Source organism: Asterias rubens, chromosome 22, assembly GCF_902459465.1.
Source record: "Asterias rubens chromosome 22, eAstRub1.3, whole genome shotgun sequence".
In the NCBI taxonomy this organism is placed as follows: Eukaryota; Metazoa; Echinodermata; class Asteroidea; order Forcipulatida; family Asteriidae; genus Asterias; species Asterias rubens.
In genome coordinates this window covers 8,524,560-8,550,790 of record NC_047083.1, presented here as the reverse complement: position 1 = coordinate 8,550,790, position 26,231 = coordinate 8,524,560, and the positions used below count along the sequence as shown (strand labels likewise).

The 26,231-nt window shown below is 39.7% G+C and overlaps 2 protein-coding genes across 2 annotated transcripts in view; both read left to right on the top strand.

The window, feature by feature from the left end:
* Positions 1-3,287: 3,287 nt before the first annotated feature.
* LOC117305319 (acetylcholinesterase-like) lies at positions 3,288-9,411 on the top strand. The gene is made up of 2 exons (XM_033790180.1): positions 3,288-4,827; positions 8,031-9,411. Exons 1-2 carry the CDS (start codon positions 3,362-3,364, stop codon positions 8,992-8,994), a joined length of 2,430 nt encoding a protein of 809 aa, XP_033646071.1. The 5' UTR covers positions 3,288-3,361; the 3' UTR covers positions 8,995-9,411.
* A 9,808-nt stretch (positions 9,412-19,219) lies between these two features.
* The window catches only part of LOC117305095 (importin-7-like), a 29,437-nt gene continuing 22,425 nt past the window's right edge, over positions 19,220-26,231 (top strand). The window contains exons 1-5 of the mRNA XM_033789836.1: positions 19,220-19,407; positions 20,548-20,786; positions 21,050-21,208; positions 22,077-22,233; positions 22,920-23,015. Of these exons, the coding sequence (XP_033645727.1) occupies positions 19,324-19,407; positions 20,548-20,786; positions 21,050-21,208; positions 22,077-22,233; positions 22,920-23,015 (735 nt within the window). The 5' untranslated portion in view covers positions 19,220-19,323. The remainder of the gene's footprint in view (positions 19,408-20,547; positions 20,787-21,049; positions 21,209-22,076; positions 22,234-22,919; positions 23,016-26,231) is intronic.

Sequence of the window (26,231 nt, the reverse complement as noted above, 5' to 3'; positions counted from 1 at the left end):
GTAATGGAGTTTTAGAGAAAGGGGGTAATTTCGAGTCTGAGCAAGGCTTCAGGCATGAAGCCTTTCTGACATGAAATTTACAGATTTTAGTTTATTGATTTGATTTTATTTGATATGAATTGATTCGGATAAAAACATGTCAACAAAAGAAAGATACATACAAAACATCGGGAGAAAGGACGATGAAATAACATAAACCAAATTAGAACAGATTAGAAGATAAAAATACGGCACAAATATATCAAAGGATAACACAATTAAGCCAATTATCTTAGGCTTATTTCCTTGTGAGGTCCTTAAATGTGTATTATCAACATTTATGGTTTAAAAACAACCGAAGGGTTCTTAAAAAAAAAAAAAAAAAAACTGTATTGTGCCTTTAAGGGAGGGTACACGTTTGGTAATTGTCAAAGACCAGTCTTCTCACTTTGGTTAATATCTCATCCTAACCATAAAATAGCAAGCCTGTGAAAATTTGGGCTCAGTTGGTCATCGAAGTTGCGAGAAAATGATGAAATAAAAGAGTTTTATTAAGAAATTACCTCTTTCTCAAAAACTACGTTACTTCAGAGCGGGAGTCGTTTCCCACAATGTTTTATATTATTAACAGTTCACCAATGCTCGATACCAAGTCAGTTTTTAAGTTACCGTAATATTTGTTTTGAGTAATTACCAAACATGTACCTTCCCTTTAAGTACAAGGTCAGTTACACTGGTGGTAGAAGTGTATGGGAGCTGAGAAGAGCAGCGATGGAAAGAGTCCAGTGCCCAATTTCATAGAGCTGCTAAGCACACAAATTTGCTTAGCATGAAATTTCATCCTTGATAAAAACGAGATTACCAACAAAATTTCTATTTGTTTCATGTTACTTGTTACTGGTATTCAGCTGTTGTTTGCTTATCCTAAAATATTACGTGGAAAATTGGTTGGTAATCCTGTTTTTATCAAGGGAGAAATTTCATGCTAGCACATTTTTTTGCTTAGCAGCTCTATGAAATTGGGCCCAGGTGATGGAGCCGACTTAAATAGTGCACCCCATTACAATCTGAGGACAATACGGCCACGCACGCAAGTCTTTGATGATGACATAAATGGTCAATCATGCTTGATACTACCATAGAGCAACCTTGCTCTATGATACTACAAACAAACTGCAAGGACACTGTCGTTTTGCTTGCATTGACGGGCTGCGCTAGGGACGCACATGAGCGTGAATAAAAACAATGGCCGTGAAACGGTCCTCGTTTTCGGCCCCAAAGGTTCTGTGATACTGAATATTTGATGATGTTTCCCGAGGACAGTACTCCCCCCCCCCCCCCCCCCCCCTCCGCCAATCGAATCATTCAACCATTTCAACCCCTGAAGACGAGTGGAGTATACTGTTCAGACGTCGGGAGACCACACCGGTTGTTTTCAGAGCCAACGAACCCCCTAAAAGAGAGATTTACACATGGTTGTACCATGGAGGTAGCCCTAAAAGAGAGATTTACACATGGTTGTACCATGGAGGTAGAATAATTCTACCTCCATGCCTCCATGGTTGTACCATGGAGGAAGGAAGAGAGGGAATTCGAACATGGAGGTAGATGGTTCGAATGACGTAAGCTTTCCATATCTGTGGTTTGATTGGTCCGAAGTGATTTGGCAGCAACACTTACAATTCCCCATGTACAATGAGTATTATAGGTGAAAGGTTATAACAGACGGGGGTTGCCACTCCCTGGTGTAATTCACAAGCCTCGAAGTGTGACGTCAGATGTCCAGGCTACACTAAAAATGGCACACCGGATAGCACATCATGGTTTGTCGTGTTGGATTGACGGGTTTGTTGCGTGAGTTTTCCGCTCGACAGAACACCAGTCAACAGTTCATGTTTTTCCAAACACAAAAAAGTACACGTGGTAGTCGCTGGTATGAAGTCTGTGTTTGATAAGTTGGTGCTATAACAATCACAACATGTTCATGTTTGTTGTGTTGTCATTAGCCTTCGAAACGCCAGGCCATTAATTTGTTTGCATTTATACTAGGTCTTTTAGGTTGGTATAAGAAGTTTGCAACAGCTAATTCTATTTTTTCAATCATATAAAAACCTTGCACACTCACAGCGATCTCGTCCTTGAGTCTTTTCGAAATCATGGAGCCCACACAAAGTCATTCTCAAAAACGCATCCCCGTGTGAAGACGCAAGGCGTTCTTTGCTTTGTCCCTTTACTTAAATTATCTGTTCATACTTTGTACCCATTCCAAACTTTCTTGAGAAGCTCCCCAGTCTTTAGAGTTCCGTAACGAAGACCTCTTGCTTTCACTTTTCTGTTTATTGTCCTCGTTCTTCAACGATGAGCACATGACGTCACTCTCTCAAACATCTCACTGTCTTTAGGAGTTCAAAATAATAATGGTAACAATATCGAAGTCTTATGTAGCGGTTTTTGCACATTGTTGACTAAAAGGCAGTGGACACTATTGGTAATTACTCAAAATAATTATCGGCATAAACCTCTATTGGCAACTAGTAATGGGGAGAGGTTGATGGTATAAAACATTGTGAGTAACGGCGCCCTCTGAAGTGACGTAGTTTTCGAGTAAGAAGTAATTTTCCACGAATTTGATTTCGAGACTTCAAGTTTAGAATTTGCGGTCTCGAAATCAAGCATCTGAAAAGCACACAACTTCGTGTGACGAGGGTGTTTTTTCGTTCATAGTTATCTCGCAACTCTGACGACCAATTGAGCTCAAACTTTCATAGGTTTGTTACTTTAGGCATAATGTTGAGATACACCAAGTGAGAAGACTGGCCTTTGACTATTACCAACAGTGTACAGTTCCTTTAGTCAAAGGCTATCCAAGGTGCTCTGGAATTTTGTGTTAGCGGCTCCCAAACTACGGAAAAATAGTGAAACAACAACACTTTTGTTACGATTAGTTCTTTAACGTTTATAAACAGTATAGTCTGCCCTGGGGTTTTCCCTGTTCTTTTGCTACTTTTTGTAATGCGCAGTGGAGCATATCCCTATGTATTGAGCAATACGGATGTCCATGGTATAATTTTCGTAAATTATGAAGGTTTGGAAATGTATACATATTTGAAAACAACCCTGCACTTCTATTTCTCGAAGCCCAAATGGCACCTTTATTGTTCAGCATAGTTGAAAAGGTAAAGGTAAAGCAACCCACACACTGCGTGAGTGTCGTCATGCATACGGTCAAATTCAATCACAACGAATATCTATTATTGTTCGTCATTGAACCGCTTCAAAAAAGGGGCCTCATTTTGCAGTTTTCGGTTAGTCAAAACCACTTTCGTGTTGTCCCCGAGTTGGGAGTGTCGCGTATACAAAAAGTTGTGCTGTTCAGTCCAAGATGGCTGCCGTTTTTTACTTCCTCCTTGGTTTTGTCCAGCTTTGCGTAGCAGCATTCTACAACGGTCATACGGAAGTTGTGTCTACGATGGCAGGAGACGTCGTGGGGGCTGAAGGAGCGATAGACGGGGAAGCTTATCGAGTGTTTAAGGGGATACCGTACGCCGAGCCGCCCGTTGGACCGCTTCGATTCAGCGACCCGGTTCCCAAATCGTCATGGGGTGGAGTGTTTAACGCTACCTCGTTCGGGCCATCATGCCCGCAGTCCAAGCCTGCCGTGGATGGCTTTAACCCGGAGTACGTCGTGACGATTCCAGATGGGGGATGGGAGATTGGTGAAGACTGCTTGACTCTGAACGTTTACACTCCTCTAGGGAATATGACTCAGTCTGGGTTAGCAGTCATGGTATGGCTACATGGAGGGGGCTACCAACATGGCCAGGGTAGCGCCTATGATGTATCTGTACTCACCACAAAAGGGGGCGTGGTCGTCGTCACAATCAACTACCGGCTTGGCCCGTTTGGTTTCCTGTTCACCGGGGACGACGGCGCTAAGGGGAACTACGGGTTGAAGGACCAGCGACTGGCTTTGAAATGGGTCAAGGAGAACATCATGGCGTTCGGTGGTGACCCTGAGAGAGTCACACTCTTTAGTCAATCAGACGTGCTTGAATCTATACCGTTGCATCTAATGGCGGATGACAGTCGCTCCCTGTTTCATCGGATGGCTGTTCATAGCCCTAACTGGAATACGGAATTTAGTGACGAGTCGAATGTAGAAGGGCTTGCGGGTTATCTTAACTGTTCAAGTGATAACACTAGCCTCTTGATGGACTGCCTCCGAAGTAAATCAATGGAGGAGATTCTAGACGCTGGGATGGGTGGCTACGACGTCTGGCGCCCCGTCTTAAACGATGATTTCTTCGGTGCGAAGTCAAAGGACGGCATCACGCATGATTTTCTCTCGGTCTTCAACACCGGGGATGGTTCTATTGGTCTCGATCTACTCAAAAAGAGTCTCCATTCAGACGGGGAAGACTATAACCTCACCTCCGGGGTCACTGAGGAACAATTCGGGGAATGGTTGCGTTCATACACAGACGACTCTGGGGTGTCTAAACTTGCGATTGAAGAACACTACATCTCCAACGACTTCGCGGATGAGAACTTTGCTCGTATGCAAGCCCTCGTCGACATCCACTTAGATACCAATAGCATCCGGTACCATTCAAAACGTCTTGACGATCTGGATAAAATGCTCTCCTCGATCTTCATGATGGTTTTTGATCATCGTTCGTCCGTTGATTGGGAGTATCCAGAAATCGAGCTCGTACCACATGGTGGGGAGATGTCTTACGTCTTGGGGCTGCCGTTCATCGCGCCTGGTGACGGCAGGACGTTCACCTCCGAGGAGCAAGCTCTGAGTCAACGCATGATTGAGTTCTGGTCAAATTTCGCCAAAACTGGGTGAGCACATAATTTTATTTCCAATCGCAGTGTGATATTGAGGGTCTTGAAGTTCTACTTTAATATGTCTCCAGTTAAAGTTACTGGACACTATTGAAAGTTACTCAAAATAATTGTTGGCATAAAAATGTACTTGGTATCACGAGCAATAGAGATTTGTTTGATAACAAAAAGCCTTTTGAGAAACGGCTCCATTTTGTGCAACAATAGTGTGTTTTACCTTCTTGCAATTTCGATGACCAATAGGAGACTTTCTAACGCTAGGTGGCAGCAGACATACCGGGTAAATTTCCATTGTTTACGTAGTTCTGAACATGCGCATAATTCTGAGAACAATGGATTTACCCGGTAAGTCTGCTGCCCTCTATCGTCCCATTGAGTCAATGTTCACAGGTTTGCTATTTTATGCATAAATTATTTTAGATACACCAGTGGCAATACCGGTCTTTGACAATAATATAACCAAATGTGTCCAGTGCCTTTAATGGGAATGTATATGTTTGGTATGATTCTTATAATTAATGGCATTAACAATTATTGGTTTTATATAAGCATGCCTACAGCAGCTTTCGATAAAGCATTTTGAGAAACATTACACTACGAAGTACAGTGGTGGTGTAACTATATCAGTTTTGATGCCCTAAAAACATGAATCTGATAAGCGTTACTGCAGTCACACTTATCAGATTGTGTGTACTCTATAGATGCAAAAGAGTAGAAAATAACTCCTTGAAGAGTCGTATGAGGGACAACTCTTTTGCGAGTGGTCTTCCACTCTTTTAGATTGAAGTTTGCATCTTTTTGAGTGATTTTTCACTCTGTCCTGGTGTGAAACCCCTCTAAAAGAGTGAAATAACCACCACTCTTTTCGAAGAGCCGTATGAGGGACAACTCGAAATCTTAAGAGTGGTGTTTTTCACTCTTTTACAGTTGGAGAGTAGTCCTTGGGGATTATTTCTTCCAGTGTACACCAGTAGACAATGGGAAGCAAATTGTGCCCATTGACATCTTGTATAAGTCTTCTTGAGTAGAAGTATGGGACCCTCCCCCATTTTCATGGCTGCTCATTTGAGGAACATTGACATAAAAATGCTTAACGGCACTGGACACATTTTGTAATTGTCAAGGACCAGTATTCTCACTTGGTGTACCCCATGCATAAAATAAAAAACCTGCACCAACTTTGACTCAATTGGTCATCGAATTTGAAAGAGAATAGTGCCAGGAAAAACACCCTTTTGGCACAAATTGTGTGCTTTCAGATGTATTATACTTGAGTGAGAAATTACCTCTCCCCCAAAAAAATTATACGTTACTTCAAAGGGAGTCTTTTCTCACAATATTTTATCAGCTCTCCGTTGCTCGCTTCAATGTAAGTTTTTAGGTTAACGATTATTTTGAGTTGTCAGTATTGTCCAGTGCCTTTAAAGCCATTGGACCCTTTCGGTAAACAGTATTGTCCAAGGCCCACACTTCGTGTATCACAATTTATATATAAAATAACAAACCTGTGAAAATTTGGGCTCAATCGGCCATCGGAGTCGGGAGAAAATAACGGGGAAACCCACCCTTGTATCAGCACGTTTCGCCGTGTCATGACATGTGTTTAAAATAAATCCGTAATTCTCGTTAGCGAGAATTGATAATTGTTTTAATGTTTTCTCAAAAAGTAAAGCATTTCATGGAATAATATTTCAAGAGAAGTCTTTCACCATTTCTGTAAACCCTGTAAGTTTATTATAAATCTGTGAACTTGTAGTTTTTGTTCGGTTCCGAAAGTGTCCAATGGCTTTAAGTACAAAATTAAAACAAAAATTAATGTGTGTGTGGGGGGGGGGGAGTGTAGAAATATCCACCAAACAATTCCTTATTTGCACACGAAAACCACACTGTCATTCCCCGGTTCCATACAAAAGCAGTTTGTTGTTGTTTGTTCACATCAGTGCTGACATATTTTCACGTGCGGCTCCTATTATGGAAAATAAATTTTTCAGTTGCAGCATTATTTGGGCTGACACAATGGGACCATGCGTGATCAATCACCCAATAGGTTATACAAAAATTAAAGGCAATGGACGCTATTGGTAATTACTCAAAATAATTATTAGCATAAAACCTTACTTGGTAACGAGTAATGGGGAGAGGTTGATGGTATGAAACATCGTGAGAAACGGCTCCCTCTAAAGTGCCATAGTTTTCGAGAAAGAAGTAATTTTCCACGAATTTGATTTCGAGACCTCAGATTTAGAACTTGAGGTCTCGAAATCAACCATCTAAGCGCACACAACTTCGTGTGACAAGGGTGTTTTTTCTTTCATTATTATCTCGCAAGTTCGATGACCGATTGAGCTCAAATTTTCACAGGTTTGTTATTTTATGCATAATGTTGAGATACACCAACTATGAAGGCTAGTCTTTGACAATTACCAAAAGTGTCCACTGCCTTTAACAAGGGGTATGGTTAGCCCATAGTTCTTTCTCCATTACTCCATGGTTAGCCCCCACGGTGAACTTACACGCAAGATCGAGCAATACTTTACAGTTTGTGATTCATTCTTTCCACAAGTTGCTAAAAGGTGAGAGTCACAATAGCTGGTGGCAGGGGACTTGTTGCCTCTTTGGAGGTATCAAGCGTTTATATGGGGAAGGGATTTAGATTGGGCGATGGGCTGTAGGCGTTCGTTGATTTGATTGAAAAGATCATTAATGATGTTTTTCAAAGTATAATAATATTGAACCACGCAAATATCTAAAATTTGTGTGGTTAATTTTCTTTGTCTTTACTTCGTTAATATTAACAATGTCCGCATTTTTGTGTGGTTCAATAAAATGGCGAACGGTGTTGATTTAATAATGAATCTCTTACTTTCATTCATTCATTAATGGTTTGTTCTTTAAAAAAAATTCAAATGGCGACCAAGGGTCGAATTACAGGAAAACATACACAGAATACAAATTTGAACCAAAAGTGACAAATTTAAACCATTGCATGGTGCTGTATTGTTCATACTTCAAAACGTACGTTTGACTCCACATCTTGCAGGAAAATGTTCATCCCTGGATGTGTGATAAAGGGCTAGAAGGAAATAATATTATTATTTAAAATGTGTTTTGAAGTTATGCCCGTTCATTTTTTCCAAGTAATGATACGTCTTCATATGCATTTGCTCATTGGATGACTTCTTCTCTTCAACTCTTTCCAGGAACCCCAACTCTGACACGACCGACCCACCGTCCAATCTTACCGGACCAATCTGGCCCGAATACGGCGACACCAAGGAGTACCTCCAGGTCCGACTAAACTCCGAGGAGGTCGGCAGCGACTACCGAGGCGAGGAGGCCCTCTTCTGGAACGAGTACCTACCGGAGCTCAACGAGGCTGCGAGGGAGTCCTGCCCGACCGAAGAAGCGACGGAGAGGACCCCGAGCTCTCCCGAGTGGACCCCAGAACCGACCGATGGAAAGGACCCAACTCCAACTGGGATGTGTGGCGAGAAGCCCGTCATAGGTAAATCTCTCGGATTAGAGTTAAGCCCCGCTCAGGCGGAGTCCTTAATCGGTACGATGATCTTTGTAAGCGTGGGTTTGCTATGCGTTATCGTCATGGTCTTTGGAGCTCTCTTGGGGTATAAGTTCAAATCCAAAAGGGGAAATCCAGATCAGAAGGCAGAATTGAGTGTTGAGAAGGGAGCCGCACCTCAAAACGGCTACGAGCTCACTAACAAAAACCACGTCAATTCTGTAAATGAGTCTGGCCCCCAAGAAGGAGTGTACGAGAACATGCAGGCACCAGCTGCTGTTGTCCTCAGCACAGAGATATACCACAAACCTGATCTGCATGACAGCGAAGAAGACGACGAGGCGGAGTCCCTACAAGAGAAACGCCCGATACCAGACAGTGACGAAGAAGAGATCCCACCGCATTATGCCTCCGTTGATAGGTCAACTCGACCTACAGAGGATGACGCTGACTCTGTGAACGAGGAGGTTACCTTCCCACCACCTCCTGGAGACTGGATTAGCAAGTCTCCGTTGGCTCTGGTGGAACCGGTTGGGGATGAGGTTGACCCAGACACCACTGAGGAGAAGAGCCCCTCCAGGTCTGACGAAGGAAGTGTTGTGTCTGACCCACCCACCGAACCTGATGAAGAAAACACAAGAATGTAGTCGAAAGGTGACTTCTAGCCGGTGTTGCGGAAATCCACCCCCCCCCCCCACCCCCACCGCCACCACCCATACTGCTTGTTGTGTCACAGTTTCCTCTATGGTAGCGCCCTCTTTTGACTCAACCTCCCTCAGATGTTAGTTTACCGTATTTGGGACAAACACACATCTGTTGGCAAAATCTCACAGCCCTTCACAATCTTAACGTTGAGTCTGATTTTATTGCTCAAAGACACTCTTTAGTCTCACTTATTCTATGAGACCAGATCACCTTTAAAGGCACTCACGAACATTGTCAAAGATCCGCAATTGCAGTTATCATTGGATATAGCTTTGGCAATGTGCCTTAAAGGCATTGGGCACTATTGGTAATTACTCAAAATAATTATCAGCATAAAACCTAACTTGGTAACGAGTAATGGGGAGAGGTTGATAGTATAAAACGTTGTGAGAAACGGCTCCCTCTGAAGTAACGTAGTTTTCGAGAAAGAAGTAATTTTCCACGAATTTGATTTCAAAACCTCAAGTTTAGAATTTGAGGTCTCGAAATCAAGCATATGAAAGCACACAACTTCGTGTGATTAAGGTTGTTTTTTATTTCATCCATATCTCGCAAGTTTGATGACCGATTGAGCTCAAATTTTCACAGGTTTGTTATTTTATGCATTATGTTTAGATACACCAAGTGAGAAGACTAGTCTTTGACAATTACCAATAGTGTCCACTGTCTTTAAAGCCATTGGACCCTTTCGGTAATCAGTATTGTTCAAGGCCCACACTTCGTGTATCACAACTTATATAAAAAAATAACAAACCTGTGAAAATTTAGGCTCAATCGGTCATCGGAGTCGTGAGAAAATAACGGGAAAACCCACCCTAGTATCCGCATGCATGTTTTGCCGTGTCATGACATGTGTTTAAAATAAATCCGTAATTCTCGACATCGAGAATTGATATTGTTTTACTGTTTTCTCAAAAACTAAAGCATTTCATGGAATAATATTTCAAGAGAAGTCTTTCACCACTACCTTCTGTAAACCCTGTAAGTTATTTGTAAATCTGTGAACTTTTTGTTGTCTGTACCGAAAGGGTCCAATGGCTTTAAGCTCCCATACTTTAGTATTGCAGTAACACCATGTGTGTATCTACTTGAAGGTAGAGTTTGCTCTTTAGAGAACTGTCTTTTTATATTCTACTACCGCGGAGTAGATTTGTCGGATTCTTTGGGAGACTTCTCACTTCTTCAAAGAACAGCCTGCTTTTTAACTGCTACCGGGCTGAAGGTATACGAAATTGGCTATGACTACTACTTTAGCTTATCGTTATTAAAGCTAAAGTACTAGTCCCAGCCAATTTTCTAAACCTTCCGCCCGGGTATATAGTTATAAAAACATTTTTCAGATTGAGAAGTCTCCCGAACAATCCGACAAATCTACTACGCGGTAGTGTAACAATAGACAGACAGATCTCTAAAGAGCAAACTCTACCTGCAAGATAGACACACACATGGTATCCTATAGCTATTACTGTATATACTTTATTCCTGTTCATTTGTTTGTCTTTTTGTCTGAAAACCCTTCGCCTAGCTTTCCTTGTTTTACCCTGCCAGTGAATCAACATACTATACCCATGTTATTGAAAGACATATTTTGTTTAGAATTAATACTATACCCATATCATGTTAGTGAAAGACATAATTTTGTTTAGAATTTTGTCAAGATTTTGATGAAGTGTTTCTTTTTATTCAGTAAAACTATTTCTTATTTTATTGGTTAGGGTTATAGTGTTTTTTTATACAGTTAATGTAGTGATTGAAGCAGTTTGAGAAACCTAAATGATGTGAATTTGTCTTTAAATTTACAAAGTATATTTTAAAAATATAAACTACCCAGATTGAACAATATATTTGAAGGTTTACTATGGTTTTATTATACACTGTGGATAGTTGACCTTTTTTTATAACAATATTTTTATAACTATAATAAAATATAAAATTTTGTTTCGTTTACAAACAGCTTTTTGATGGGTACTTTGTTTGTGGTATTTCTTCTGAGGGTAACTCTGTATAAAACAAATTCGGGTATGCAACTTTTTGAATAAAGGATGTTTTTAAATTACACTCACAACTTCTTTTAAAAATTTAATTACTTAAATTGGACTTAAAATGGAATATATCTCTTTATTTGAAACTTTGTTTAAAATAATAAAAGAAAAACAAAACGTTTAGAATAAAAACAAATTATAAGAATAATTTCCTTTGTCCTAAGGCCTCTTTCCACTAAGAACATTTGTAACTAGAGACATTTTACTAAAAACCACATCGATTTAAAATAAATAGCAAATTCCAGTCGTGTGAAAGCTATCCTCGTTAAATAACGACCAAGGACCCTTGGTAACTTAAACAGAGAAACAGATAGTCCTCGTAAACAAAATAGCAATGTTAAAATCACCACGCTAAGTATAGTGTTAATGATCACTGTGTGCCATAACCAAGGACTCTTGCGATGGTGCTTCCCTTCATTTCAGTCGTGTGAAAGCTATCCTTGTTAAATAATATCCAAAGACCCATGGTATGGCAATGGTGTTTCCCCAACCAGCGAGGTGGGATTCGAACCCACTACCTTTGCATTGCGAGAGTAGATGTCTTACCACAGAATCCACCGAGCTAGCCCAGTGGCTACAGGCAGTTCAACAGCCCGACGTGTTAGCAGCGGCTAGCTACCGCAACGACTTAAAGGGACACATTGCCTTGGATCAAACCAGTTGGTCTATGAAAAGCGTTTAAAACCGTTTGCTATAAAAAGGAAATGGTTAGAAAGATGTTTCAAAAGTAGAATATAGTGACCCACACAAATATGCCCAAAAATGCACGGTTTTCTTGATACGTCGTGTACTATCACCGCACGCCATTACTCATTACCAAGTAAGGTTGCATGCTAACAATTATTTTGAGTCATTACCAATAGTGTCCAGTGCCTTTAAAGGAGTGGACAATATTCATTTGGTAATTACTCAAAATAGTTATTGGCATAAAACCTTTCTTGGTAACGAGTAATGGGGAGAGGTTGATGGTATAAAACACGGTGAGAAACGGCTCCCTCTGAAGCGCCATAGTTTTCGAGAAAGAAGTAATTTTCCACGAAGTTGATTTCGGGACCTCAGATTTAGAACTTGAGGTCTCGAAATCAACCATCTAAACGCACACAACTTCGTGTGACAGGTGTGTTTTTTCTTTCATTATTATCTTGCAAGTTTGATGACCGATCGAGCTCAAATTTTCACATGTTTGTTATTTTATGCATATGTTGAGATACACTAACTGTGAAGGCTCGTCTTTGACAATTACCAACAGTGTCCACTGCCTTTAAAAATTATGTTAGTTTTGCAACTGTATTTTGGCTATTGCCAATAATCTCTATGAGTACGAAACATAGGTACATTGTTGGCTCTGCATGTTTTTCACAGAACTCGGGGAAGTACTGAGTAAAAAATGCATCGGTGTAATTGCTGGTAAAAACAAATTATATTCTCATTACCCCCTCACCGACATCTATTATTGAAGTCTGTCTTTTTTATTGTTATTTTGTTTAATAATATGCGCATGCGCATTGTCCATTAGATGATTAAACCATCCATGGCCCTGAAGTGCGTTCAAAACGTAATGATTATGTTCTTGGTTCACGAATGGAGTCCAACCAAGTATAACAAATTAATTTTGAGTTTTCTCAAGGCTCCCTCAAATTTTTGATTTGAAGATAACATACAGGTATAAATAAATGTAGTGTTTACACAATCAAACCTGAAAGCAAGCTACCTACGCAATGTGTCACTGTTTAAGTTTAAAGGCACTGGACACATACGTGATACAAAAACTTACTTTTTAACGATAAAAGGCAGTGGACAATATTGGTAATTACTCAAAATAATTATTGGCATAAAACCTTACTTGGTGACGAGTAATGGGGAGAGGTTGATGGTATAAAACATTGTGAGAAACGGCTCCCTCTGAAGTGCCATAGTTTTAGAGAAAGACGTGATTTTCCACGAATTTGATTTCGAGACCTCAGATTTAGAACTTAAGGTCTCGAAATCAACCATCTAAACGCACACAATTACTTCGTGTGACAATGGTGTTTTTTTGTTTCATTATTATCTCGCAAGTTCGATGACCGATTGAGCTCAAATTTTCACATGTTTGTTATTTTATGCTTATGTTGAGATACACCAACTGTGAAGGCTAGTCTTTGACAATTACCAATAGTGTCCACTGCCTTTAAAAAAATAGAAAACATTTTAAAGAATACCTTTAACGTTTGGTAACAGTTCAGTGTTAATTAAGTACGTGTTGGTATGGCAGAGGCGTAACCACGCCATGGTCATTAGCAATGAAACAGCGGAGACTGATTTGTAAGACTTGTAAGACCAGACCGTGCCGCCACCATGAAATAACTTGGCAGAAATTGTTGTCAGTCAAGATGGCTAAGCTCACCGCACTACTAGCAACATGTCTCATTCTCTTCTTAGGTTTGTACAGTTATCATTACTATTGTTAGACAAAATCAGATTCATTGTTAAGCTACGCTATTCAGTTACCTTTCAATTATTAGAGAATGAAAACATGTCATTACTTGTTTTTGGGGTGTTTTTTGCTGTATGTTGTTTATTGTTCTTTGTTTGTTGTTTGTTGTTTGCTGTATGTTGTTAGTTGTTTGTTGCTTGTTGCTTGTTATTTGTTGTTTATTGTTTGCTGTATGTTGTTGTTTGTTGTTTGCTATGTTGTTTGTTGTTTGTTGTTTGTTGTTTGTTGTTTGCTGTTTAATGTTTGTTGTCTGTTGTTATGGTGTTTTTGTGTGTTTGTTGTTGTTGCTGCTGCTGCTGTTGCTGCTGCTGTTGTTTGTTGTTTGCTATATGTTGTTTGTTGTTTGTTTATTGTTTGTTGTCTGTTGTTGTGGTATTTTTTTGTGTTTGTTGTTGTTGCTGCTGCTGCTGTTGCTGCTGCTGTTGTTGTTAAAGTTGTAATTGCTGTTGGCTATTGCTGTTGCTGTCGCTGCTCTTTTTGTTATATAATAATAAATGATTGAATATTTTGTTAATAATAATAATTGTCGTAGGCCTTGTAAGATGTAAGATGCGTGTTCGATACTTTCGTCCCGTCCCTGAGCCATGCCCCGAGTATCCCTACAGCAGATACCAGTGGATTGCATCAGTACTGGCCACGATTCCACGGACGTGTCATGACAACGTTACAGCACCAAAAGGTAAACACTGACCACCACAATAATTATAACACCATGCAGGGCCAATTTCATGGCTCTGCGTACGGCCGAAATCTGCGCTTACGATCACGATTCCCCGCTTACGTGCACTGCGCCGAATTTCTGCGCTAGAAAACTTGTAAGAGTAGAATGCCAAGTAACGCGGAGTACGCACGCGCACAAACCAAAATTCGCCGCTAACCCGTGAAATACGCTTGCCGTAAGCACAGAATTCCCTGCTTCCGTAAGCGCCGATTATGTGCTTACGGTAAGCAGAGCCGCCACGAAATGGGCCCAGGGGCCAATTTCATAGAGGCTTCTTTTAGCAAACAATTTGCTTAAGCACAAAAATAGCTCGCTTAATTTACACATGTTACTGGCCAAAATGTCATGGCATATGCATTGCTTGTGACTGGTATTTAGCTGTTGTTTACTTAGCATAACAATTGAGTGGAGTCTTGGCCAGTAATCTGATTTTATTAAGCCAGGATTTGTTTGCTTAATTAAACTTTTGTGCTTAAGCAACTCTATGAAATTGGGCCCAGGTAATATTTGTTTAGCATTAATTTAGAATACCCTCGATAACTACTTGTAGCATAACAAGTTACTTAGTAACGAGCAATGGAAAGATAATGTTTGTAGTATAAAACATTGTGAGAAACGGCTCCCTCTGGAGGTGAAAAAGGGTACGTCTCACTCAAATTAATAGTAAAAGACTTCAGTTGAAGGTTTTGTTAAAATTATAAATTATCTGAAAAGCGTAAAAGACTTTTCAGCTGAAGGTTTTGTTATAATTATATCTGAAAGCACACACATTATTTTGTGAAACATGGGGGGGTTTTTTTCTTTAAAAAAATCTTGCAAACTCGATGGCCAAGTGAGCCCAAATTTCCACTGGTTTGTTATTTTATGCATGTTGTGATATATACACCCAGAAGTCTTTGACATTTATTACCAAACATGTCCAGTGCCTAAATGCAAAAATAATGTAAAAGACACGTAGATGAGGGTGGTAAATCACAGAGCTCTATTGGTAAATATAATACGTCAAACTATACCTTCAATAACACAACAATTCATCCGTGTGCCATCATCAGAGATTCATGAATATGCATGTAATAATAATAATAACAATAAGACTTGTAATGCGCACATATCCACCCTGCTGGGTGTTCAAGGCGCAGTAAAACCAAAAACAAAACAAAAAACAAAACACAACACAAAGAAAAACAGAAACAACAAAATTAGTCATTGAAAACCTGTGACATAAGATAAGTTTGGAGAAGAGACTTGAATTTTGCGGTACAACGAACATTACACTCAAAATTCGCAATTATTACCGAGCCGACTGTCTTGTTAAGTCAATTCACTAAAGTGAAAACTTATTAATTTCGTCCGTGTGACATCATCAGAGATTCATGAATATGCACAACCTTCTATTTAAATTCCTAGAGTGCTCTGTAACAACTGAGCCGACGAGCCCAATGTCATACATGTTCGTCCTGCCCGATTTGGTGGCGCCCTTCAAGCTCAACTTCGCCGTACGCACAATCGACAGTGGTATCATAGCACTAGCAACGGGGAGGACCGAAGAAGACATTTTCTGCCACATTAGTAAGTACACTCTGAAATAGTTTGGTCCCTTGTTAATTTATAGGTGTTTGTTTTAACAAGTTGTACGTAGAATTTCACTTGCGTCATGCACGAGCCTCGAAGTGACGTCAGATGTTCAGGCTCACTTCGAAATATTTTAAAGCGAGGGTAATTACTAAAAGTCCCCCACTAAGTGCCAGTTGAAAGCTGATCCAACGATTCCAAGGAATATTTTTGAGAAATGTTGAAATAAATTGTTAAATTAACCCTTTTTGCGTTGGATAAAACATTTAAAACTCTAAATTTAACAAACAAAATGCTTGTCAACTCTTTAGTTTTTAGAGTGTACGGGTGATTTTTCTTTTTTTTGTTTTAGCCCGTTGTCCAAAAACCTATGGCTTATATACAGCTTCTGTGATGCCAAGCGACCGGAAGGAAACATGCATTATTTCTCTCTCTCTCTCTCTCTTTTCATAAGACAGTTATCGTATAGACGATGTGATCTATGTTTACATTCAAACCGCCCTTTTAGATTAATTGCGCTGTTGAAAAAAACACTGTATACGTCATGTTTCGCCGGGCAAAAAGACACGTAGTCATGGTAAGATTGCACTTTTTACTGGCTGCCAAAACACAAAGGTTTTGCCCGGCGGTATGCGCGCGAATCATGTTATAGTTTTCGTGTGACGTCAGAGGTCACATCGTCAATATAGCCGTACAAAAACCTATGCATTGCACAATATGTAAGCAATTAATCTAAAAATAAAAATATTCAAACTTTTCTAAAAAACGGTAATTCCATTAATTTGTCGTTATTTTTCATTTCAGCCATTGGTGGTTGGGAGAACACCCAAGCTGTTATACGCACAGGAGTGTTGAAAACAGAACACATTCCTGGTAGTGTTATAATTAGATCCTCTTTTCGATATCCAGACCAACTAAGCGATGACGAATATCGCCCGTTCTGGATCGAGTATGAGAATGGCGTAATCCGTGTCGGTAAAGGGTGCGAGAGGGCGCCCTTCTTGGAGTGGGATAGACCTTTTCGCAAATACCGGGGCGCGCGCGTAAAGCTTGGAATTAGGTGCATTGTGGTCTAGCTGGTATCCAAATTTGATCCATATCTATCCCACAATGCATCTCATTCAATAGTCTGCGCTTGCGCATTGGTATTTGCGATAAGGTCTATGGCACCGCTGACGTAGGCTCCCATCCGATGGTTAATATTGGTATATCAACGTGGGAATATGCCCCCGGTGATTGGGTCTTCGAAGAAATATGTTTCTAAGACGAAAATGGACCCCTTTAAAGCCATTATACACTTTCGGTACAGAACAAAAAGTTCACAGATTTACAAATAATTTACGGGGTTTACAGAAGGTAATGGTGAAAAACTTCTCTTGAAATATTATTCCATGAAATGCTTTAAATTTTGAGAAAACATTAAAACAATATCAATTATCGATAGTGAGAATTACGGATTTATTCCAAACACATGTCATATATACACGGCGAAACGTGCGGAAACAAGGGTGGGTTTTCCCCGTTATTTTCTCCCGACTCCGATGACCGATTGAGCCTAAATTTTCACAGTTTTTTTTTTTTTTTTTTTTTTTTTACATCAGTTGTGATACACGAAGTGTGGGCCTTTGGACAATACTGTTTACCGAAAGTGTCCAATTGCTTTAAAAGCAAAACAAAATAGTTCAAGACATGAAGTCTCGGAGCTCCGGCAGAGTTTTTCTCGAAGGCTATCATTAGAGCAACACGTTGGTTGATCACTCAAAATATTATGACATTAGAAACTTACTTTGTAAGAAGTAGGCCTACTGCGGCTTTGAAATTCGAGAAGAACCACGAAGTAATGCAGTTATTCATTTTCTTCACCTTTTCACTTATCCAAAACAGCAAGCGTTACCGCAGTAACGTTTACCAGATAGTGTTTTCAAATTGCAGTTTACGTAATAATGCTGTATTTTGTTCTGGCGTTAGCCCCTTATTCCGTTCACTTATTTTAAAGGCAGCGGACACTATTGGTAATTAGTCAAAATAATTATTAGCATAAAACCTTTCTTGGTGACGAGTAATGGGTAGAGGTTGATGGTAAAAAACATTGTGAGAAACGGCTCCCTCTGAAGTGACGTAGTTTTCGAGAAAGAAGTAATTTTCCACGAATTTGATTTCGAGACCTCAAGTTTAGAATTAATTTTGAGGTCTCGAAATCAAGCATCTGAAAGCACACAAGTTCGTGTGACATGGGTGTTTTTTCATTCATAGTTATCTCTCAACTCCAACGACCAATCGAGCTCAAATTTTCACAGGTTTGTTATTTTATGCATACAAATGTTGGGATACACCAAGTGAGAAGACTGGTCTTTGACAATTATTACCAAAAGTGTCCACTGTCTTTAACCAAAGGGTCTCCATAATATTGTCCCCGTGACCTTATCTTCTAATGTTAGAAAATCTCGCTCCGTATAAATATTATGCTGTTACTTGTCCTGATTTTCTGTCGTTTTGCCCACTTCTTCATAGATATGGGCCGGTATCTTTGTCGTGTATAAATTTATCTGCTTTAGTGTTAAAAACATCAACTCTCAAGGAACATGGCTCTGCATACAAAAACACATCATAGTTTTAACTATACTTTGCTTTTAAATAAAAAATATTTAAAACAATTGCAGGATATTTTCATTTAGGACTGAGAAGTTTACCGAATGTTCTTTATTGTTTCAATTTTTACCGCCACAAACCTCTCTCAGTACACATACCACCATCACATCCCCTTTTCCCTTCGGTCAAAATAGACTCCTTCGGTCAAATAGCTCCTGTTCACCATACGTTGTAGTACCAAGAACAAGTCACATCACTTTTGCTGATAGAGCCTTTTCAGTCTATGGTCCCAAACTCTGGAATGAACTTCCACATCACATCAGGGACACAACATCATTCAACCATGATTCAACACATTCAAGGCACTTCTGAAAGCCCACTCAAGTTGTTTCAGGAGGCCTACCCTCAACGACTTTTTATTTCTTCTGTGACTCGGCGGGCGCCTTTGAGCAAACTTTTTATTTATAGGCGCTATACAATTTATTTTTGATTGATTGATTGATTGGTTCCCTGTACCCATTTAGTTTTTTTTATTTAGCCGTTTCAAACGATGACTCTAGTCCAGGTTTCTTGTATGATATTTTGTAAGCTGACTAGAGCCGCCTAGTGAGAGAAAGCCAAGCTGAGGTAGGACCGCCGCCACATAATTATATATATTTTTTTTCAAGTTGAAAAGCCCGGTTCTCGATGGAGCACGCCCTCTATCAACCATGTGCCGCCAATCAATCAAAAAAACTTCCACACATGCGCACTACCAATTCATGTGGCGCGCCGCAATTCACAATAAATACACGTTCTACGAAAAGGTTGATTTTTCGACAGTTTACTGCGGCAAAATATCAACGAAATAACCCAAGAAGGAGTGTCCAACATGGAACAGCAGAATCTGGTGCAGATTTTACAGGGTTCGATACACCCTGATACCCGGGAAGAAGCAGAGAAACAGCTAAATGAGGTAATTATTGCTGGGTGAAATTTCTGATAAATTTGACACATGTGTTTTTTTCTCGAGGCATCATCAAATCATGGCGGTATGCATGGCATCTTTCTATCTTGTCTGCATCATCATGGGCTGTGTAGACGGTATTGCGCAATCTGCAATTCGTTTCAAAGTTATGTTAAATTAATTAGTGAATACTAATTAGGTCAGATATATTTATTTGTAGAAAAATGTATGTAACATTATGAAAAAAAGGAAAGGGATTGTGTACTGTGTTGATTTTTTTTTTTTTTTTATCAAAACTAAAATATAATATAAATTTTAAATAAAAAAAAATTACATTCAAAATAAAAATTATAAGTGAATTCGAAAATTAATTTTTAAAATAAAGAAGAATTTGGATTTGAAGAGTAACCTTTTTTACCTTTTATTAATTGCATGATTATTGACTTTCCATAAAATTAAGTTGGAGTGAGTGAGTAAAATGTAAATAGAAAAATTCTCACATTCAACAAAAATGAAGGATTACATACAACTCGATCGTTCGGACTACTCGACAGTTGAGACAGCTCAACTGTTCGGACAACTCAACAGACGTTTTTTTCAACGTCAGACAACTCGACATGACAAGTTGACGGATGGCCGTGAGGGGGGCCTCAGCAAGGGTCGCGCACAGGGCCGTGAAGGGGAGGGGGCATAGTTTTTAGGGTAGGGTTAGGATTTAGACTTGTCTTGGCCATCCGTCGAGTTGTCTCAAAGGACAAAGTCGAGTTGTCTGAACCGTCAAGTTGTCCAAACGGTCGAGCTGTCTCAACCGTCGAGTTTTCCGAACGATGGGGTTGTCCCACGGCAAGATGATCATGTTTGACAGGATCATACTCTGTTATTGACTCTCACATATGTTCGACCCCAAATTTTGATTCCCATTTACCGCAAGCTAGACTGTGCAAGCTCCACTGGTGACAGAAACTCTTTAAATTCATTTGGCACAAAGCCTAGTTATTTTATTTTAATTCAATAATACTATTATTATCGTTATTAAATATTCACAAAAGTTATATCTAAGATTTCAGAATAGCGCAGCTCCTTTTTAATAAAAAAAGGTTTTAAAATTAATATCTTGCATATTTTACCTGTTTTTCTCTTTTTAAACAGGTACACAAGATCATCGGTTTTTCCCCGACACTTTTACGAGTGTTGATGGACGAAACTATCCCATTCCCTGTCCGTCAAGCGGGCGTCATCTACCTCAAGAACATGGTCACCCAGTTCTGGAATCTACGAGAGCCGGACAGCCCCCTAGAGCCCATCCCGTTTAGCATTCATGAAGATGACAAGGTTGTTGTGAGGAGTAACATCATTGAAGCTATCATAACCAGCCCAGACCTCATCAGGTAAAAGGTGGTGAAGTTTGTGGTATTTTAAAGGATTCATTGTTGTCACAGTAACCTGTGACTTAACCAAGCAGAGATGACAAATAATTAGCGCCCAGAAATTTGGCGCTTGCACGTAAAAAGCGGGGAATCTTGATCATAAGCTCAGAATTCGGTAGTAAGCAGAGCCATTATGTTGATAAAGACCAATCTATAGGCCTAACCTCTACCTTTAACTTTTTAGTCGTACCTAAACCGATAGTTTTCTTCCGTTACTTCCACAGGGTGCAACTGGCCGTTTGTCTGAGTGTAGTTCTGAAGTACGACTATCCAGGTCGATGGGACACCGTCTTAGACACACTGTCTAACTACCTAACGGTGGATAATCCTGGTACCCTGCACGGAGCTCTCATCTCTGTGTATCAACTGGTCAAAAACTACGAGTAAGTTTTTGGTTACCAGCCCTTTCCCTCTGACCACTACCCCCCACCCCCCTCTGACCACCCCCTCACGTTGTCTCCCTATTCACTGTTTATCCCTTGCTTTTTTCGGTGTTGTTTCTGACTCTCTCTCTCTCTATTCACGTACATGTATTTCCACTTGACTGCTCATGTTACACTTAAAGGCAGTGGACACTATCGGTAATTACTCAAAATAATTAGTAGCATAAAACCTTTCTTGGTGACGAGTAATGGGTAGAGGTTGTTGAGAGCATTGTGAGAAACGGCTCCCTCTGAAGTGCCATAGTTTTCCACGAATTTGGTTTCGAGACCTCAAGTTTAGAATTTGAGGTCTCGAAATCAACCATCTAAACGCACACAACTTTGTGTGACAAGGGTGTTTTCTTCTTTCATTTTTATCTCGCAATTTTGATGACCGATTGAGCTCAAATTTTCACAGGTTTGTTATTTTATGCATATGTTGAGATACACCAAGTGAGAAGACTGGTCTTTGACAATTACCAATAGTGTCCACTGCCTTTAAACCTATTCATATAGTGTTGTGTTGTGTTGTCATTTAGCCCAGTTAAGTGCCCAATTTCACAAAGCCTATAAGCACAAAAACTAGCTAAGCAAAGCAATTATTGCTTAGCAGAACTAGGTTACCAGCCAGAATTACATTAAGTGTGAATTGTCAAGTGCTACATGTAAAAGACAACACAACACAACACAACACACACATGCACAATTGCGTGCATTGCGCCAACGCAATCGTCTTGAAACAGAGTGCAAATAAAGGACCAGAATGCAGTTAGGTGGAGTTAGCAAAATGAATTTGATGTCTATTTGTCTGTCTTCATTTAATTCTCAGGTACAAGAAACCGGATGACCGTGAGCCTCTGAACATAGCCATGATGCGTCTATTACCCATAATGCATCACCGATGCGTCCAGCTTCTCCCAGACGCTTCGGACTTGTCCCTCCTCATGCAGAAGCAGATTCTGAAAATAGTCTATGCCATGATTCAGGTACTTTAAAAAGGAAAATTTTTATGCAAGCTCTTGTATTATTGGTAAATAATATATTTTTTTTAACGCCCCTTTTTCCAAAGGTTACAAAATGCTGAGTATTTACTGCAAGGTGAGTGGGACGAAGTCTGAATTTTGAGACCTAATCCTTAGCACCATGTAATGGTTAACAAGGTGATGTGGCGCAACATGCTGCCAATCCAGCCAAGAACACCGAGGCGAACCCCACTGTGTTCTTTTACATGCATTACACAACACACAGGACCAACAGGTTTAAGTCTCATCCGAAGGACGAAGCAGTGGTGAAGTGTCTTGCTTAAGTGTTACGACTGGGGAGTCGAACCTACACTCTGCTGATCAGAAACACCTGAGTTTGAACACTTCCACTAGCAGAGTGTGGGTTTGTGCCCTTTTCTAATCGACAATTGACCAGTGGTGTAGCCCAGTTAGCAGTGCGTGGGGGGGGGGGGGTCTTACCAAGACTCAATGCCCAGCAAAATACATATTTCTAAATATGGTCCGCTGTGCATTGATCTGAGACACAGCTATTGATAATGAGTATCAAATGTCACAGAGAAAGAACACAGTCCAAAGGCCATGCAAATCATTCCAAATCCAGGTTAAAACCATAGCAGCAAAGTGATTTGTTTTAATTCTTTATATTTTTGTCCTTTCTGTTTGTGTAGTACCATCTTCCGTTAGATTTAGTCAACAAAGAAGTGTTCAAGTTTGATCAATGGATGGAGATATTACAGACCATCGTCGGCAGGCCCGTTCCAGAGGTATGTAGTTTGAACTTTGATTTTAACCATTTCACTTGGGTATTTACAAATATTTGTTGCATGCCAATAAGAAAAAGCAGCTTCAATATGAAACTGTGTAGACTGTGTTCTTCTCATTTTGATTTCGGTCTCGTAACAAATTCTCTTGAGCTACAAACCCTGCGATCTTGTGGATTTTTTCACCCAATTCGTTCTCTGGAGTCTGGCAATCGATCCTTTCCATTAAAGGCAGTGGACACTATTGGTAATTACTCAAAATAATTATCAGCATAAAACCTTACTTGGTAACAAGTAATGGGGAGAGATTGGTAGTATAAAACATTGTGAGAAACGGCTCCCTCTAAAGTGACGTAGTTTTCAAGAAAGAAGTAATTTTCCACGAATTTGATTTCGAGACCTCAAGTTTAGAATTTGAGGTCTCGAAATCAAGCATCTGAAAGCGCACAACTTCGTGTGACAAGGGTGTTTTTTTTCTTTCATAATTATCTCGCAACTTCGACAACCAATCAAGCTCAAATTTTCACAGGTATGGTATTTTATGCATATGCTGAGATACACCAAGTGAAAAGACAGGTCTTTGACAATTACCAATAGTGTCCACTGTCTTTAAAGACACTATTGGTCATTGTCAAAGACTAGCCTTCTCACTTGTTGTATCTCAACATATGCATTTACATAACAAACCTATGAAAATTTGAACTCAATCGGTCGCCAAAGTTGCGAGATAATAATGAAAGAAAAAGTACCCTTGGCACACAAAGTTGTGTGCTTTCAGATGCTTGATTTCGAGACCTCAAATTCTAAATCTGATGTCTCGAAATCAAATTTTTTTAAAATTACTTCTTTCTCGAAAAATAACGTTACTACAGAGGGAGCTGTTTCTCACAAAGTTTCACACTATCAACAGCTCCCCATTACTCGTTACCAAGTCAGGTTTTATGCCAATAATTATTTTGAGTAATTACCAATAGTGTCCACTGCCTTTAAACCTACATAAATCTTGAAATGAATAAAAAATAGCATCAACAGACCGTTATCACTTTGTGGCCATCTTGATTTTACTCCATTCCAACTCATTGTAACCAAACTGAGGCTGGACGAAACAATAGTCTGGTGCCATGTCTGCGCAATGAATGTTGGCATTCATCAGTGTTATGGAAACAGGGAACATGTCTATAATGTACTTTGGATGATGATAGATGAGAAACTTTTGAAAATACATGTAAATCGAAGAATTAGAACCTGTAAGAGAGACGAAGACAAATGGGTTGTCGGGTCTCTGCTGACTTTCAGTATGAGGTTGGCGGAAGCGCGCGAATTTACAATGCTTGTCAAAAGAGGGCGCTTCTCTTGAATAATTGAATAATTTACACAGGGGGAAGGAAATGATACATAATAAATAAATGCAATCAACATAAAAGTGGGGGTGCCATTTCTCTGACCGTCACACATGTATGTGACGGGCTCTCTAAAAATGAGTCGCGTGTCGCACAACCCACTTTCCGGTACAGGGCTGGGTTTTTTTTCATGTGGTTTTATGCGTCCTTAGGGTCTATATTTTTACATCTGAAATACAAACTTTGTTTTTGATCGCTAAAGATGAATAAAACATGTTCTTTTATGCTCTATCCTTAGACATCAATAGATGATGTTTTTATTAAACGGGCTGTTTCCCCAGTATGGGTTATTTTCAGATTATGACGCAATTTATTTTTCAAAATGTCTTCACTCTTTGAACCAAACATCACGCAAGTGTGTAAGATATGTCAAAATGAAGCTTGTTGTGTTCTTTTCAGTCGTGTATAAAAAAAAACAATAAGTTAATTTCCCCCCCTCCCCCTGTGACTCATTTTTACAGAGCCCATCACATATGGTGCTTCAATGTTTGTCACAATGTAGATTAAATTGTACCATTATTTTTGTACTTACCTGTGGAGAAAATGGATCAGTCCTTGTTTTAACTTACCCTTTTTACAAACTTAATGGCACAGTCCTATTAGCATAACTCAAACTAGTTTAGATCACCAGCCGTCCATTTCACCAAACTCTTCCTAACTTAGGATTCATCTTATGACTTAGGATGGGTTCAGTTCCGTATCCAAATACGTAGGACGCATTGAACCCATCCTAAGTTAGGACGGGTTACTCGTCCTAAGTCGAGTTAGGATTCATCCTAGCGTTTTGTGAAATCGGCTGCAGGTATCTTTATTTTTGTTACTTACCTGTGGAGAAAATGGATCAGTCCTTGTTTTAACTTACCCTTTTTACAAACTTAATGGAACAGTCTTATTAGCATAACTCAAACTAGTTTACATCACCAGGTACTCAGGCCGTGGTTTTGGGCGTGCACTGTTGAGCCTCTGGTATGTTCCTTGTGTTGGAACCAGCCTTTGTTGCACATGCAGTACTTTTTGGTGTGACATTTGTTACTTTGTTCATTATGGTGAAATGTTTCTTAAAAGCTTTTAACAAGTTCCTTTTGTTGAAACCAGCCTTTGTTGCACACACATAGTACTTTTTGTTGTACCATCAGTTACTCTGTTCATATGGGGGGAATGTTTCTTTTAAGCCTCTAACTAGATTTCAATTAGGCTTAATGTAGCACATAGAAGCCACAATGAATTTGTAGCACAAACAATTGGCTACAAAACTTTGAAGCCACAATGAATTTGTAGCGCAAGCAATCAAGCTACAAAACTGTGATTGTAAGTGTCTTTATCTTCAGCTTAGTGGCGGATAGAATAGTAGAAGAATAACAGGAGTGACTTGTAAGGGTGTGGTTGAAGACAAAGAAAATGGCAAGAAATAAAACCATGTGCAAATGCTGTGTGAAGTCAGTTGAGCTCAAGACCTGAGAGCGAGAGGACGTGCGAGGTTCTGCTCTAGCCAGCAACCAGAGCATGTTCCTTAGGCAGATTTGTGCATCAGTTGGCATACAATTTTTATGCCAAAGCCGAAGCTCAGTGGCAAATCATTCAAAGTTTAACGCGGTATTGCCGTCAGCCAGCCAGCCAACATCTGTATGAGGGCAAGCAGTACAGGAGTACGACGCATTTGAAAACCGTAAGTTTTTTTTTTTAATTCCTGTTAAACTCAAAACCGAACATTGCAAAATCAAGAAGTAGAAGTTTGCTGACTAAAATCTTTGTGATTTCATTTCATATTTTAATTAGATCAAAGTATTGAAGGGGAGTTTTGTTTTCTTATAACCTGGCA

Bases quoted from the DNA above. Each gene is read 5' to 3' on its own strand.
- LOC117305319 (XM_033790180.1), top strand. From the start codon at position 3,362: ATGGCTGCCGTTTTTTACTTCCTCCTTGGTTTTGTCCAGCTTTGCGTA. The intron at 4,828-8,030 runs GTGAGCACATAA...AACTCTTTCCAG, and splicing joins TCAAATTTCGCCAAAACTGG to GAACCCCAACTCTGACACGA.